The sequence below is a fragment of the Salvia splendens genome, chromosome 18 (genome assembly GCF_004379255.2).
Source record: "Salvia splendens isolate huo1 chromosome 18, SspV2, whole genome shotgun sequence".
In the NCBI taxonomy this organism is placed as follows: domain Eukaryota; kingdom Viridiplantae; phylum Streptophyta; class Magnoliopsida; order Lamiales; family Lamiaceae; genus Salvia; species Salvia splendens.
In genome coordinates, this window is record NC_056049.1 from 3,282,867 (window position 1) to 3,297,911 (window position 15,045).

At 38.9% G+C, this 15,045-nt stretch overlaps 2 protein-coding genes and 1 pseudogene across 2 annotated transcripts; 2 read left to right on the plus strand and 1 right to left on the minus strand.

Moving 5' to 3' along the window:
• The first annotated feature begins 835 nt into the window (after positions 1-835).
• On the plus strand, positions 836-8,479 carry LOC121777897. The gene is given in 13 exon segments (XM_042175233.1): positions 836-1,715; positions 1,792-1,932; positions 2,014-2,135; positions 2,210-2,420; positions 2,500-2,737; positions 2,811-2,961; positions 3,030-3,398; positions 5,597-6,425; positions 6,744-7,078; positions 7,166-7,376; positions 7,448-7,685; positions 7,749-7,902; positions 7,975-8,479. Coding segments are annotated over 13 exon segments (4,236 nt in total). The 5' UTR covers positions 836-847; the 3' UTR covers positions 8,344-8,479.
• Positions 8,480-10,025: 1,546 nt separating this feature from the next.
• On the plus strand, positions 10,026-12,268 carry LOC121777930 (putative receptor-like protein kinase At4g00960). The gene is made up of 6 exons (XM_042175264.1): positions 10,026-10,294; positions 10,587-10,724; positions 10,795-10,916; positions 11,008-11,218; positions 11,293-11,749; positions 11,832-12,268. The coding sequence occupies exons 2-5, from the start codon at positions 10,694-10,696 to the stop codon at positions 11,343-11,345; spliced, it is 417 nt and encodes a 138-aa protein (XP_042031198.1). The 5' UTR covers positions 10,026-10,294; positions 10,587-10,693; the 3' UTR covers positions 11,346-11,749; positions 11,832-12,268.
• A 155-nt stretch (positions 12,269-12,423) lies between these two features.
• On the minus strand, positions 12,424-14,785 carry LOC121777898 (annotated as a pseudogene).
• Positions 14,786-15,045: the final 260 nt, after the last annotated feature.

Below are 15,045 nucleotides of genomic sequence, written 5' to 3' on the forward strand. Positions count from 1 at the left end.
ATAAAGTAGTGAAGGGAAGGTAGACCAAGTCTGCACTCACAAATCATTCACATGAAATTTTCTTTTCGTTTAGCAAAGCCTATATTGGACACGTTACTTGCTAATATTAACGACTCCGTGTAAATTTAAAAAGTCATAGTTTAGCAAACCAATAAAAACACTAGCTAAATTAAAATCTGCGTAAATGAAAAAAGTACTCCGTGAATCATTCAACCAAAAAATTAATTAAATATTATATTAACTGAAATGTAAAGCTTAATTAAATAAAACCCCTCACAATTAAAATACATACTATAAACTAATTACATCATAATAATAACAAGTGCTATACTCCTTCCGCTCCCACTAACTGTCTCAACCTTTTTGCAAGAATAGTTGACTGGTGATAGTTATAAGAAAATTACTTGAATTTATTATAAAAATAAGAGGAAAAATTAATTGGAATTTGTGTCCTAATTTTAGATATTAATCTTATTATACCTAGGAGTATAATGAGCTAGTCAAAAAAATGAAATGAAATACTCCCCCCATTCCAAGAGTCATTTATTTCCGTCAATCTCACAATAAGTCATATTTCATTTTTTCCATAAATGATAAGTAGATCACACATTCCACTAACTTATTTCACAGTCATATTTTATTATAGAACTACTGTACATGTGAGATCCACAATCTACTTACTTATTTCAACTCAATTTTCATTATATTTTTTAAAGCACGTACTCACACTAAATAGGACTTCTATTGTGGGAGTAATTAACAAGGATCAAAATAAAAAGTCAAAATAAGGAGTATTTAACATGGACACGAGGAAGTAATAAATTAATCAGTCCTGTCCAGTTTCCGAATGGTGTCGAGAGCCACTGCATTCCTGCATTCATCGATCTCCCAAAGTCCATATCTTAACACTATATCATTTCTTGCCATGAATCATCAAAGATTATTATTTCTTGCCATGATCTTGTCGATCGAGGCAGCGCAGTTAGCCTCGGCCCAAGTCCGCTGTCAAAACAACGGAAACTACACAAGAAACAGCGCCTACGCCGTCAACCTCAACAACACTCTCTCCGATCTATCCCGAAACGTGGTCGATACCGGCTTCTACAACGCCTCCTCCGGCAACGGCACAGACACAGCCAACGCCGCCGTCCTCTGCAGAGGCGACGTCCAGCTCAGCGAATGCCGCGACTGCATCGGAGAAGCCCGGGAAAACCTCCTCCGATCCTGCCCCTACCAAAAGCAGGCCATCCGCTGGGACGAACGCTGCATGGTCCGTTACTCCAACGCCTCATTCTACGGAGAAATGGAGACTTCCCCGATGTGGTACTTGTGGAACCCTTACAACACGACGGATCCAGAGCGGTTCGTGGAGGTTTTGAGAGGCCTGCTAGATCGGTTACGTAACAATGCTGCTGATGGAGGCACTCTTAGAAAAGTTGCGGCTGGAAATGAAAGTGGACCTGCTTTTCAAGACATATTCGCACTGCTGCAGTGCACCCCGGATTTGACGAAAGAGGAGTGCAGTAGCTGCTTGATTAATGCAAATACTAATATACCTGCTTCTTGTGATGGGAAAAGAGGGTGTAGAGTAATGTCCCCGAGCTGCACGCTTCGTTTTGAGATATTTTCGTTTTATAACGAAACTAGGCTCCGAGAGTTCGACCCTTTGCCTCCTCCGTCCCCTCCTGCACCCACGCCGCCTCCTTCCTCGTCTGGTACCTTTTGTTCTCTCGGTTTTCGGTACTGTAGAAAATAAAAAAACAAAACTAAACCATCTTGATTTTTTTTCAGGGAAGGGTGATGGTAATACAACCAGGAATATTGTCATTATTGTTGTGGTTTCAGTTGTGTTCAGCCTGATACTAGGTGTTTCTGCAGTCATCTGGTTAGGGAAGAGGAAAACACAAAAATCAAAACAAGTTCTTTATAAGAGTAAGTATTTTATGATCTTCTTCTTCATATTTGCTCAAGGGAATGTTGAGCTTATAGATTTTCAAATATTTGTTGTTGAAGATGTGGATGAGATTAGCACGGTCGAATCCCTGCAATATCCTTTCGACACGATCAAGACTGCGACAAATGATTTCTCCGAAGAAAACAAGCTGGGCGAAGGTGGATTTGGCTCTGTATACAAGGTAATTTTTAACAAGACTCTGAGTTTTGGTGACTCCGAAGAAATTTAAATGATTTTGTGATATGATGAAATCAGGGGAAGCTGCAAAATGGTCAAGAGATTGCAGTGAAGAGGTTGTCGAGGGGTTCGGGACAAGGTTTAGTAGAATTCAAGAATGAAGTGCTACTATTAGCCAAGCTTCAACATAGGAATTTGGTTAGACTCTTGGGTTTTTCCATACAAGGGATGGAGAAGCTTCTCATATATGAATTGGTTCAAAATGCAAGCCTAGATCACTTCATATTTGGTAACATTTTTTTCTTAGTTGTCTCAATACACTCGTGTAGTAGTATCATGTTATATAACACTTGTGATTGGAATTGTAGATAAAAGATGCCATACACATTTGGACTGGGAGAGACGTTACAAGATCATAGGGGGTATCGCGAGGGGTATTCTCTACTTACATGAGGATTCTAGACTCAAGATCATTCACCGTGATTTAAAAGCCAGTAATATACTCCTAGACACAGAGATGAATCCCAAAATTGCTGACTTTGGTATGGCAAGATTATTCCGACAAGATGAAACTCAAGGAAATACAAGCCGAATTGTCGGAACATAGTAAGTATCTATCACAAAAATTTCTATAACTAAGCAATCATGTTTCTAAAAACATGTTGTACATATATTGCAGTGGATATATGCCGCCAGAATACATAATACGCGGCCAATTCTCAATCAAATCCGACGTCTTCAGCTTTGGAGTTCTGGTTTTAGAAATCATCAGCGGGCGCAAGAGCAACAATTTCCGCAGTGGGGACAACGTAGAAGATCTCCTTAGTTTTGTAAGCACTTCATTTGTATTCAGATTGAAAATCAGATTGGAACATTTTAATGATCCAAAATATTACAGGCATGGGAAAACTGGCGCGAAGGGATAGCAGCAAATGTGGTGGATCCGGGTTTGAGATCCGGGTCGGGTTCAATGAGTGAGATGCTGAGGTGCATGCATATCGGTTTGTTGTGCGTTCAAGAAAATGCAGGGGAGAGGCCGACTATGGCGTCAGTTGTGATCATGCTGAGCAGCGCATCCATAAGCCTGACTGTGCCTTCTGAGCCTGCTTTTTATTTTTCGGGCGGCGGCTATACTCCCCGACGTTCACACTACAGTTCGAGGGAGCGTGAGTCATCCGTCAACATTCTGCAGAGCCGAGCTTCTGTAGCTGATCAATCAGACCATTCATCCAACAATGATGTTTCCATCACCGAGTTGCATCCTCGATGAGACGATACTTTGCGTAGAGAATTCTTGTTGAATGTTTGGGTAAATAAAGAGTATTTATATCAGTGTAGGAATGAACTACACAAATGCATGTATCCATACGAGTAGTACATAATAGTAATAGTAGTAGATGGATTATTTAATTGTTCATGAATCTAGAAAATATATTAATCTCCAATACTCTTTCTACTAGTAATATCTTCCTAGGTTACTCCAAATATGTCACACTAATGTATTTTGATACAGACTTAGTGTATTTAGATATTTGAACTTATTGGTCTTGTGTATTTTGGTATTTGAACTTGTTGGTATTGTAATGCAAGCTGACCAGCATAGCATGGCATGTCAGTGTATTGTAATGCAAGCTGACCAGCATTGCGTGGCACCAAATCTGCCATTTTTGATATTTTGATAATGCTATTTTTTTATTCACAGTTTTTATTATATATATTTAATAATATATAATATGGGGAGCGTTATTCTCCTATTCATCCCTTAGATCCTTTATTCTTCTTAATATGAGCCGTTAGATCTCATTCATCAACGGTCCAGATGATCTGCATTATTACAATGTAATGGTGCATTATTAGTCGGTGTGCATTATTCAACTAAAAATCTGCATTATTACACTATAATGGTGCATTATTAGTCGGTGTGCATTATTCAACTGAAAATATGCATTATTAAATGACACGTGGCACTAATCTAATCGTCGGATGACAAAATCGTGGGGCTGAGATCAAGAAGGAAAAAGGAGAAAATATGCAAAAAGGAAATGAATACATCCCTATATAATATATATGTTTATTATATATTCCGGTTCAACTAGTGGTTCGACCGGTTGAACCGTGAACCGGTAACGGTGCTGGTTCGCTTGTCGGTCCGGTTTTTAAAACATTGGTACAGAGTAGGTTCACTTTTTCTCTTAGACTATTATTCCTTATTGCTCAAAGTATTCATTAATTTTTTTCAGGACCAATTCTAGGTGCATGTATGAGACTTTGAGTTCATATAAGACTTTTCCTAACCGATATATATTTTCTCTTGACTCTCCACAAAACCTTTAGATTGCTCTAACATGCACTTCTTCATCCAGTTCTACATTAAGAAATGTTAATTTTATATACCAACCAAATAAACCAAACAGAAAAAAAAAATTAGTTAATTAACCTAATTATTTAGGGAAATGATTTTTTGATCTAATGCTTCTATGTCATGACTCATGACCCTTGATTTGATTATGTTTTAAATTTTCTTGATTGTGAAATAAGTTGATAGGACAATATGAAGGTCAAAGTCAATGGATAACGCGGAATGTTAGATTGTGGGGTTTAAATAATCAATAAAGTCTTGTTGATTCGGTCAATGCACAGCTGTAATCCCGAGGCAAAATGTCGTAGTGCTGTCTCTATCAAAATTTAACACCCATAAATTCACGCCATATAAGAGACTGGTAAATTACATTGTTCAAAGTCAATAATGATATTTCTATTTACATGTTAGGCCAAAAACTAATAAGTGGGGAGATTAATATAATGGAAATATGGAATTTCCACGCAACCACGTGGTACACGGAGATATCACGCTTGTATAATTCTGGCAATTTTCTTATTAGACCATCTCTCCAATTATCCACCAAGTTTTCATTTTTGGTATAACAAATTTCTCCAATTATTCTGCAAATTTAAATCTAAACTCATTTTTGCATTTTTCTATGAAACAATACCAAATACAAAGATACTGCAAAAAAATTGTGAGACATATATTCATAAATGGCTTAAAATTTGTTAATAGTTGGAATAAACTTTTTAGTGTGACATATATTTAAAAATATATTTTTGTTTGGTTAAATGGCTTGATATTTATTTAATTCTTTTTTCTCAATAAAGTAAAAGGCATGGGTGAATAATTGAAAATACAATCCATCTAAGATTTTAAAAAAACAGCAAAAAAAAAACCTTAGATGTACGTGAATAATTTGGAGATGGCCATGTCCCTTCTGGAACATCTGATAAATGACTAAGTATAGAAAATAGAATGTGGTACATTTTTTTATTGAGTAATTGTATGGTTATAATAGAGCTGCAAATGTAGACTTTGAATTGTTAAATAATCCCATCTGATCTCAATAATTATAATTTACTCAGGGATGATAAGAAAAAAGGTAGCATCCAACAATTCTCAACTAATGTTCCAAAAATTGCAGAACAACTGCATTCATTCAAACTATGACTTATCAAAGATTGTTATTGGGGCTCTTCGTGTTGTTGATCCCGAGAGATCTCTTCGCCCAGGACTTATCCAGGGCCACTTGCGGCAGCAACGGCAACTACAGCAGCAACAGCGCTTACAGCGCTAACCTCGACACCACTCTCTCTTCTCTCTCCACAGACATCGGCAACGATGGCTTCTACAACGCCTCGACCGGGCAGGGCCCCGACAGAGTGAACGCCGCCGCGCTGTGCAGAGGCGACGTTCAACTCGACGTGTGCCGCGAATGCGTGCAAAATGGCGTCTCCAGACTCGAGGGCTCGTGCCCGGTTCAGAAGGAGGCAGTCTTCTGGGATGAGTTCTGCACTCTGCGATACTCGAATGCTACCGTCTACGGGACTATGGAGAGTAGGCCCGTATACTCCTTGATGAATACACAGAACGTGACGAATCCAGACCGGTTCAGGTCGGATCTCAGAACGTTGCTCGATGACCTTCGTAGACGAGCTGCTGGTGGCTCGTCTACGAGGAAGGTGGCAGCTGGGAATGCAACTGGACCCGATTTTCAAATGATTTTCGGGTTAGTTCAGTGCTCCCCCGATTTGTCATCACAGGATTGTACAAGTTGTTTGGTTGGTGCCATTTCGGGCATACCGCAATGCTGTGATGGGAAAAGAGGAGGCAGAGTACTCTGGCCAAGTTGCAATCTTCGTTTCGAGACTGTTCCGTTTTTCAATGAGACTAGGCTTCAGGAACTTGAGTTTGTTCCTCCGTCTCCTCCTCTTATCGAGCCGCCTCCACAGTCACCACCGTCAGGTAATCGTAACCGTCTATCTTCTGTTATAAACTCTGCTTCATAAGGTTTCACTCTGTTTCCGGTGTACTTCAATTGACATGAATTTGGTATCTGACATTAGTGTTTGTTAGGCTAGTCTTTTGGAATGAATTCTCGTGTTTGCTTTTATAAACAAATTCTTTTGTTTGGTCTGAATTCATAATTCTCTTGTTTAAGTTTATTGGTCAAATAAGCTCTCTGATTATCATGTATGTAGCATGATTAATCAATATTGACATTGAATTAGCATCTTGGACCAATTGAATCAATACGTTAGTTTTCTGGGGTTTTTTTTGCAGGAAAGAAAAATGGTAACACAACTATTGTCATAATTGTGGTTGTAATTGTTGTGTGCTTGATAGTGGCTGTATCTGCTATCATCTTTCTAAGAAAGAGAGAGAGAAAGAAACAGAAAGCAACAGAAATTCCTCAAAGTAAGTTACTAGTCTTGCTTTTATACACAAAATTTGTTTAAGTAGTGGACTCAAATGTTTGTTCATAATTAATTGAAGCTGTCGACGATATTAGCACAGCTGAATCTCTGCAGTATAGTTTCAGCACAATCAAAGCCGCAACAAATGATTTCTCTGATCATAATAGATTGGGCCAAGGTGGATTTGGTACTGTTTACAAGGTAGATATAAATATACAATACTGCACAGTATGGAAAAAAGTATAGGTGTAACAAATTCAAAATCTAAACACAAATAATGTGTTGTAGGGGAAACTTCCAAATAGTCAAGAAATTGCAGTGAAAAGATTGTCAAGAGATTCAGGGCAGGGCGATATGGAATTCAAGAATGAGGTTCTGTTATTAGCTAAGCTTCAACACAGGAATCTGGTTAGACTGTTAGGTTTCTCCTTAGAAGGAATGGAGAAGTTGTTGGTATATGAATATGTTCAAAATGCTAGCTTGGATAACTTCATATTCGGTAACATTTATCCTTAATTCACTTAAACACAACATATATTAATGCTAACTTGTTTGCAATTGGACATGTAGACTCAGTTAAGCATTCAGATTTGGATTGGGATAGACGCTACAAGATCATAGGAGGTATTGCGAGGGGAATACTCTACTTGCACGAAGATTCTCGTCTCAGGATCATTCACCGTGATTTAAAAGCAAGTAATATACTTCTAGACAGAGAGATGAGTCCCAAGATTGCCGACTTTGGTATGGCAAGATTGTTCGGACAAGATCAAACGCAGGGAAATACTAGTCGAGTTGTGGGCACATAGTAAGTTAAACAGATTAAACAATTTGATTAAGTTATTAGAATACTAAAATCTGTAAACTACAGCGGATATATGCCACCAGAGTACCTAATACACGGTCAGTTCTCAATCAAGTCGGACGTATACAGCTTTGGAGTATTAGTCCTTGAAATCATCAGTGGCCGAAAAAATAATGGCTTTCGAAGCGGGGGTGACAGCGTGGGGGACCTCCTAAGCTTTGTAAGTACTAATCATACTTTGACCACTTAACTACAGTTAGTGATTAAAAAGTGAGATTAATGAATGTTGCAGGCATGGGAAAGTTGGCAAGAGGGAAGAGGTGGAGAAGTGGTGGATCCATTTTTGAGGAGTGGTTCGGGTTCGATGAATGAGATGCTGAGATGCATCCATATTGGTTTGTTGTGTGTACAGGAAGATCCCGCGGATCGGCCAACCATGGCCTCTGTGGTACTTATGCTGAGTAGCTTCTCCATAACCTTAAACTTACCTTCGGAGCCAGCATTTTATGCTTCCAGTGGGAGTGGTTATGGTTCGGATGCGTCACTGATTCACAACTCCGACTCCACAAATTCTCACCACAAGACTTCTTCTCGGCCGTCTCAGCAGTCTCGCCGTTCCTCACAAAATGATGCCTCCATTACTGACTTACATCCGCGCTGATTCCGCTCCAAGAAAGTATATATTCAATTCGTATCATGTCAACATTGTCAGCTCTACATAGACCTGACCAAAAATAGTTCAGTTTTTCTTATTTACTCCTTTTGATGTACCTAATAATATCATTAATCTTTGGTTATTTTGGACAGAACACATCTTTCTCATCCTTCCATACAAAATGACAGAATTGAAGAAAGTAACTAAAACCAAACAAAAACACTGAGATCAACGTAAAACAAGGTGTGTAAGGTGTGATTGGCCATGCTAATCTCATCCATATCTTCAATAAGTTCAACTTTCTCATGAGCTAAACTAACGATACTACCAGTATGAACTATGAAGAAGATCAAGTGCTTACTCTGATGAAGAACTTGTTTGGTTTTGTATTTACTTTTCTTAACAACAGGCTCAACCACACAACTGAGACCACTATAATGATAATATTTCTGGTTGTATCACCATAATGTTTTAATTTTTATTGTAAACTGATTACACATGATGAAATGAACAACTTGTTGGAAGTAATACAATCCAAACTTGGAATTCGAAGAAGAAGCGGAAAGAACATAGAAATAACTTAAAAGGAAATGCAGAATTCGAAACTATATATAATTCCCACAAAGCGAGATACACCCCTATAGTGCTCCTGGATTTCATTTAATATCGTGTAACTGTCATGTACTATTTGATTTCTTTGACTTGAATGGTTTGGAGTGTGGACTTGGCCTACCATTCGTCTCACTGTTTTTTAAATTTTCTGGTGGTGATATTTATTCACGAAGGTGGTGTTCGGTTGACAAGATAAAATAATACCAAGATATAATATAAGATTGAGTTGTGAGATTATTTTAGTCATATGGACAATATAAGATTATCCATCTAAGATTGAGTTGTGAGAATGAATATCATGAACTAAACACACTATAAATTTAATCCAGGATACAATCTTGCAAACTGAACACCCCGGAAGGGATAGAAGTGTATGAAACAAGGTTGGGAGGTTTCCCTTCATTGGACAATTTCAAACATTACCTTCCAAAAAAAATTCAAGCAAAGGAAAAGACGAAAAATTGATAGTTACAATCCTCGTTTCAGATTTCATATACTTACTCCCTCTGCCGTGCCAGGATCAAATTGTGAATATTTGGCGGAATGAGGAAGTATTATTTACAATTCTTTAATTTTTTTTACTACAAATTTTTTTTTCAACGGTTCGCACTTCGGAGTACAACTGTACAAGAGTGAACATTTCATCGGCATAACTTTTCCTCGCTGCGACAAATTCAATTGTTTGTCAAGGTCAAAATAGTAGTCAAAAAATTAATCGAGGTGTCCATTTAAATAATATTGATATGAATTCATTATGATTAGACGAGGTTCGGGGGCGGCTGCCCCTGGCGGGGTCGAGCGGTATAGAAAATTCATCCGGAAATACATTTTCTGATAGTCGAAGGACTAATTTGCAATTTTCGAAACCCTTTAGAAAAACCATTAAAATCGGTTAAGAAACGAAGAGACGCAACGTTTCGTGAAAAGACGCGACGTTTCGTTTCAGGCCTCTTCTTATTGATCATTTTCGGTTCAAAGTGGGATTGCAGAATCTACATACGAAACTTCTAAACCTGAATTGTATCCGATCAAATATTGGTAGAACCATCAAATTGATTTGATCTGAAAGTGTTTCACACCTTTCAGGATATCCTATTGTTCACATTTGAGTAAATATCCCTAACACGACTTTCAAATGATTTTCGGGTTTGTTCAGTGCACCCCGGATTTGTCATCGGAGGAGTGTACTAGCTGTTTCATTGGTGTCACTTCAGAAATACCGCAATGCTGCTAAGGGAGAAGAGGGGGTAGAGTCGTTACGCCCAGTTGCGAACTTCGTTTTGAGACCACTCTTTTTTCAATGAGACTAGGCTTCAGGAACTAGAGTTTGTTCCTGCGCCGTCAGGTAATCTTAACTGTCTATACTCTATCATATGTTATAAACTCTTCTTCTGAAGGTTTGATTCTGTTTTAGTTGTAGTTCATTGTTACAGACTCTAGTGTTTCTCTCTTAATAGATTAGTATTTTGAGATAAGCTCTCATGTTTGATATGTGGAGTAATATTATTAGTACTGATTAGGCTAGTTTTGTGGTTTTAATTCTCGTGTTTGGGTTTATAGATCAGAATTCTTGTGTTTGGGCTTGTAGATCAAATGGGTTCTTCCCCTGTTTTGTCTGAATTCTGTGTTTTTGGCAGGAAAAAAAAATGGTAGCACAACTCAAACTATTGTCATAATTGTGGTTGTAGTTGTCGTGTGCTTGATAGTATTTCTTGTATCAGCTATCACATTTTTAAGAAAGAGAATGAAGCAGAAACTAATGGAAAGCCCTCAAAGTAAGTTATTCATCTTTGTTGCTTTAATTCAAAGTATTAGACTCAAATGTTTGTTCATAATTTCTTGAAGATGTCGACGAGATTAGCGTAGTCGAGTCTCTGCAATATCCTTTCAGCACAATCAAAGCCGCAACAAATGATTTCTCTGATCATGATAAGTTGGGCCAAGGTGGATTTGGGGCTGTTTACAAGGTAGATATTCTCCATATAAATAGATCAGAGCAAGAGTGATTGTGTAACAAATTCAAAAACTGAAGACATTTTTTGTTGTGCATCATTCCAGGGGAAACTTCCTAATGGTCAAGAAATTGCCGTGAAAAGATTGTCGAGGGATTCCGGGCAGTGTGATATCGAATTTAAGAATGAGGTTCTCTTATTGGCTAAGCTTCAACACAGAAATCTAGTTAGGTTATTAGGTTTTGCCTTGGAAGGAATGGAGAAACTGCTTGTATATGAATTTGTTCAAAATGCAAGCTTGGATAACTTCATATTTGGTAACATTCAATCTTATTTACTTACCTAATCATATGTGAACATAAGCTAACTCATTTTTCATTTGGAAATGCAGACTCGGTAAGAGGCATTCATATTTGGACTGGGATATACGTTACTAGATTATAGGAGGTATTGCGAGGGGAATCCTCTACTTGCATGAAGATTCTCGGCTCAAAATCATTCACCGTGATTTAAAAGCAAGTAATATACTTCTAGACAGTGAGATGAGACCCAAGATTGCAGACTTTGGCATGGCGTGATTGTTCGGACAAGATGAAACGTAGGGAAATACAAGCTGAGTTGTGGGAACATAGAAAGTGACACAGTTTAATCAGTTTTATTGAGTTACAAGAATACTAAGAACTGTAAACTCCAGCGGTTATATGCCGCCAGAATACATAATACACGACCAGTTCTCAATCAAGTCCGACGTCTACAGCTTTGGAGTATTAGTCCTTGAAATCATCAGCGGCCGAAAAATCAATGGCTTTCGAAGCAGGGGTGACAGCGTAGGAGACCTCCTAAGCTTCGTAAGTACTAAAGCATATAACATTTTTATAGACCGAATAACTATAGTTAGTGACTGAAAAGTGAGATTAATGAATGTTGCAGGCTTGGGAAAGTTGGCAAGTAGGAAGAGGCGGAGAAGTGGTGGATCCATTTTTGAGGAGTGGTTCGGGGTCGACAAATGAGATGGTAAGATGCATTCATATTGGTTTGCTGTGTGTTCAGGAAGATGCGGCAGATCGGCCAACCATGGCTTCTGTGGTGCTTATGCTAAGCAGTTCCTCCATAACCTTAAACTTGCCTTCGCAGCCAGCATTTTAAACTGCATCACTGGTTCACAACTCCACAAATTCTCACCACATTACTTCTTCTCGGCCATATCAGCAGTCTCTCCGTTCCTCGCGAAATGATGCCTCCATTACCGACTTACATCCGCGCTGATTCTGCTCCACAAATGTTTATATTAACTTCGTATGTATTTGAATTGTGTTTTTGTATCATGTCAACACTGCATAGACTGGACCAAAAATAGTTCGCTTTTCTTATTTACACGTATTTTTATATACCTAATCATATCATTATTATTCTTTGTTTATTTTGGATAGAACACATCTTTCTCATCCTTAAATACAAAATGATAAATCAGAAAAAAACACTGACATCTGAATAGATCAACGTAAAAACATGGTGTGTTTGGAGATCATCGTGGATATAAATCGGTGATGGAAACATCGTTGGATGAATGATCTGATCGATCATCTGCAGAAACTAGCCTCTGCTGATTGTTGATGGACTCGTATCGAGAAGTATAGCCGCTGGCATCCTAAAAAGCAGGCTCAGACTGCACAGCCAGGCTTATGGAGGCGCGGCTCAGCATGATCACAACCGGAGACATGGTCGGCCGCTCAGTCGCATTTTCTTGAACACACAGCAAACCTATATGCATGCACCTCAACATCTCACTCATTAAACCCGAACCGGATCTCAAACCCGAATCCACCGCATTTGGTGCTGTCCCTTCACGCCAGTTTTTCCATGTCTATAATATTTTGGATCATTAAAATGTTCCAATCTGATTTTTTAAAAAATGAAATGCTTACAAAACTTAGTATGGCCTCCACGTTCTCTCCATTGCGGAAATTGTTGTTTCTGTGCCCACTGATAATTTCCAGGACCAGAACTCCGAAGCTGAAGATATCGGATTTGATTGAGAACTGGCCATATAATACGTATTCTGGTGGCATATATCCACTGCATACATATAGCAAGTTTTTATGACCTAAGATTACATGATTAATTAGTTATAGGCTTATAGCTAGTACTTACTGTGTTCCGACAACTCGGCTGGTATTTCCTTGAGTTTCTTCTTGCCCGAATAGTCTTGCCGTACCAAAGTCAGCAATTTTGGGATTCATCTCTTTGTCTAGGAGTATATTGCTAGCTTTTAAATCACGGTGAATGATTTTGAGTCGAGAATCTTCATGCAAGTATAGAATACCCCTCGCGATACCCCTTAAGATCTTGTAACGTGTATCCCAATCCAAATGTGCGCGAAATACTCGATCTACAACTCCAATCACAAGTGTTATATAAGATGATATATGATTGTATTGAGACATCATGTACATGTAAAGAAAAATATGTTACCAAATATGAAGTGATCTAGGCTTGCATTTTGAACAAATTCATAAATGAGAAACTTCTCCTTCCCTTGTACGGAAAAACCCAAGAGTCTAACCAAATTCCTGTGTTGAAGCTTTGCTAATAGTAGAGCACTTCATTCTTGAATTCCACTATACCTTGTCCTGAATCTCTTGACAGCCTCTTCACTGCTATCTCTTTACCATCTTGAAGCTTTCCCTGATTTTCTCATATCACAAAAACATTTAAAGTTCTCTCTTGTCAACAAAACCCGCAATTTCGTGTAAACGTTTGAATTACCTTGTAAACAGGACCGAATCCACCCTCCCCTAGCTTGTTATCTTTGGAGAAATCATTTGTCGCAGTTTTGATCGTGCTGAAAGGATATTGGAACGATTCGGCCATGCTAATCTCGTCCACATCTTCAATAAGTTCAACATTCTCTTGAGCTAAACAAAAGATACTACTAGTATGAATTATGAAGATGATCAAGTGCTTACTCTGATGAATAACTTGTTTTGGTTTTTGTGTTTTTCTTTTTCTTAACCCCATGACAACAGAAACAGCTAGGCTCAACAACACAGCTGATACCATTATAATGATAACATTTCTGATTGTATCACCATCACCCTTCCCTGCAGCTGCAAAAATGCAAGATGATTTAATTTTTTATTGTGCATTGAATACAAATAAACAACTTGCCCACGTAATACAACCCAAACAAAAATTGGATAAGAAGCGGATAAAACACAGAAATTACTGAAAAAAAAACACAAAAAAACAGAAACTATAAACAGTAAAAAGGCAGATGAATCGAGGAATCCTCCTTCTACAACGGGTAGTACTCTCGAATTTCACCTGTCGTCAAGGCCAATTGCCAAGGCCCAAGGCAAGGCATGCGTGTGGACTTTACAGCCCATTTCTTGTGCACTTTCATTACTACTAGGAATAATTTAGTTTCTTATATACAAATTTAATAAAGATTAATTAACACACATAATACTCCATTAATTACTCCTTCCGTTCCCCGACACTAAATTCCTTTTTTACCCGTCCCTAATCATTTTACTACTTTGGTAATGAACCTCGCATTCTACTAACTCATAACGAAGAGTGCAGCTGGGGAAGTAAATTCTACACCCTTTACTCCGATAACAATAAACATTCGCATTAGATTTAGCATTAGGCAAGCAGCTGGCGCACTCCTCTCTAACCAAATCCGGGGTGCACTGCACAATCGCAAAAATCTGCTGAAACGCAGGCGCTTTGTCATCCGCAGCCGCAACTTTCCTCAGCGGGCCCCTACCAGCCGCCTCGTAAATGATCCGATCCCGCAGCGGCCTCAAAACGTCGTCGAACTGCTCAGGCTTGGACGCGGGGAACACATTCGTCCAGTTCACCATGGGTGAAGTCTCCATTTCTCTATAAAATGCGGCGTCGGAGTAGCGCAGCAGGCAGCGTTCGTCCCAGTCCCAGCGGACGGCTTGCCTTTGGTTGGGGCATGTGCAGAGAAGCTCTGCGATGCAGTCACGGCATGCGTCGAGGTAGACGTCGCCTTTGCGGCGTAGGCGTTGCCGGAGGAGGCGTTGTAGAAGCCGGTGTCGACCACGGTTGTTTTGGCAACGGATTTGGGCCGAGGCTAAGTGGCCTGCCTCGAACAAGTAGATCATAGCAAGAC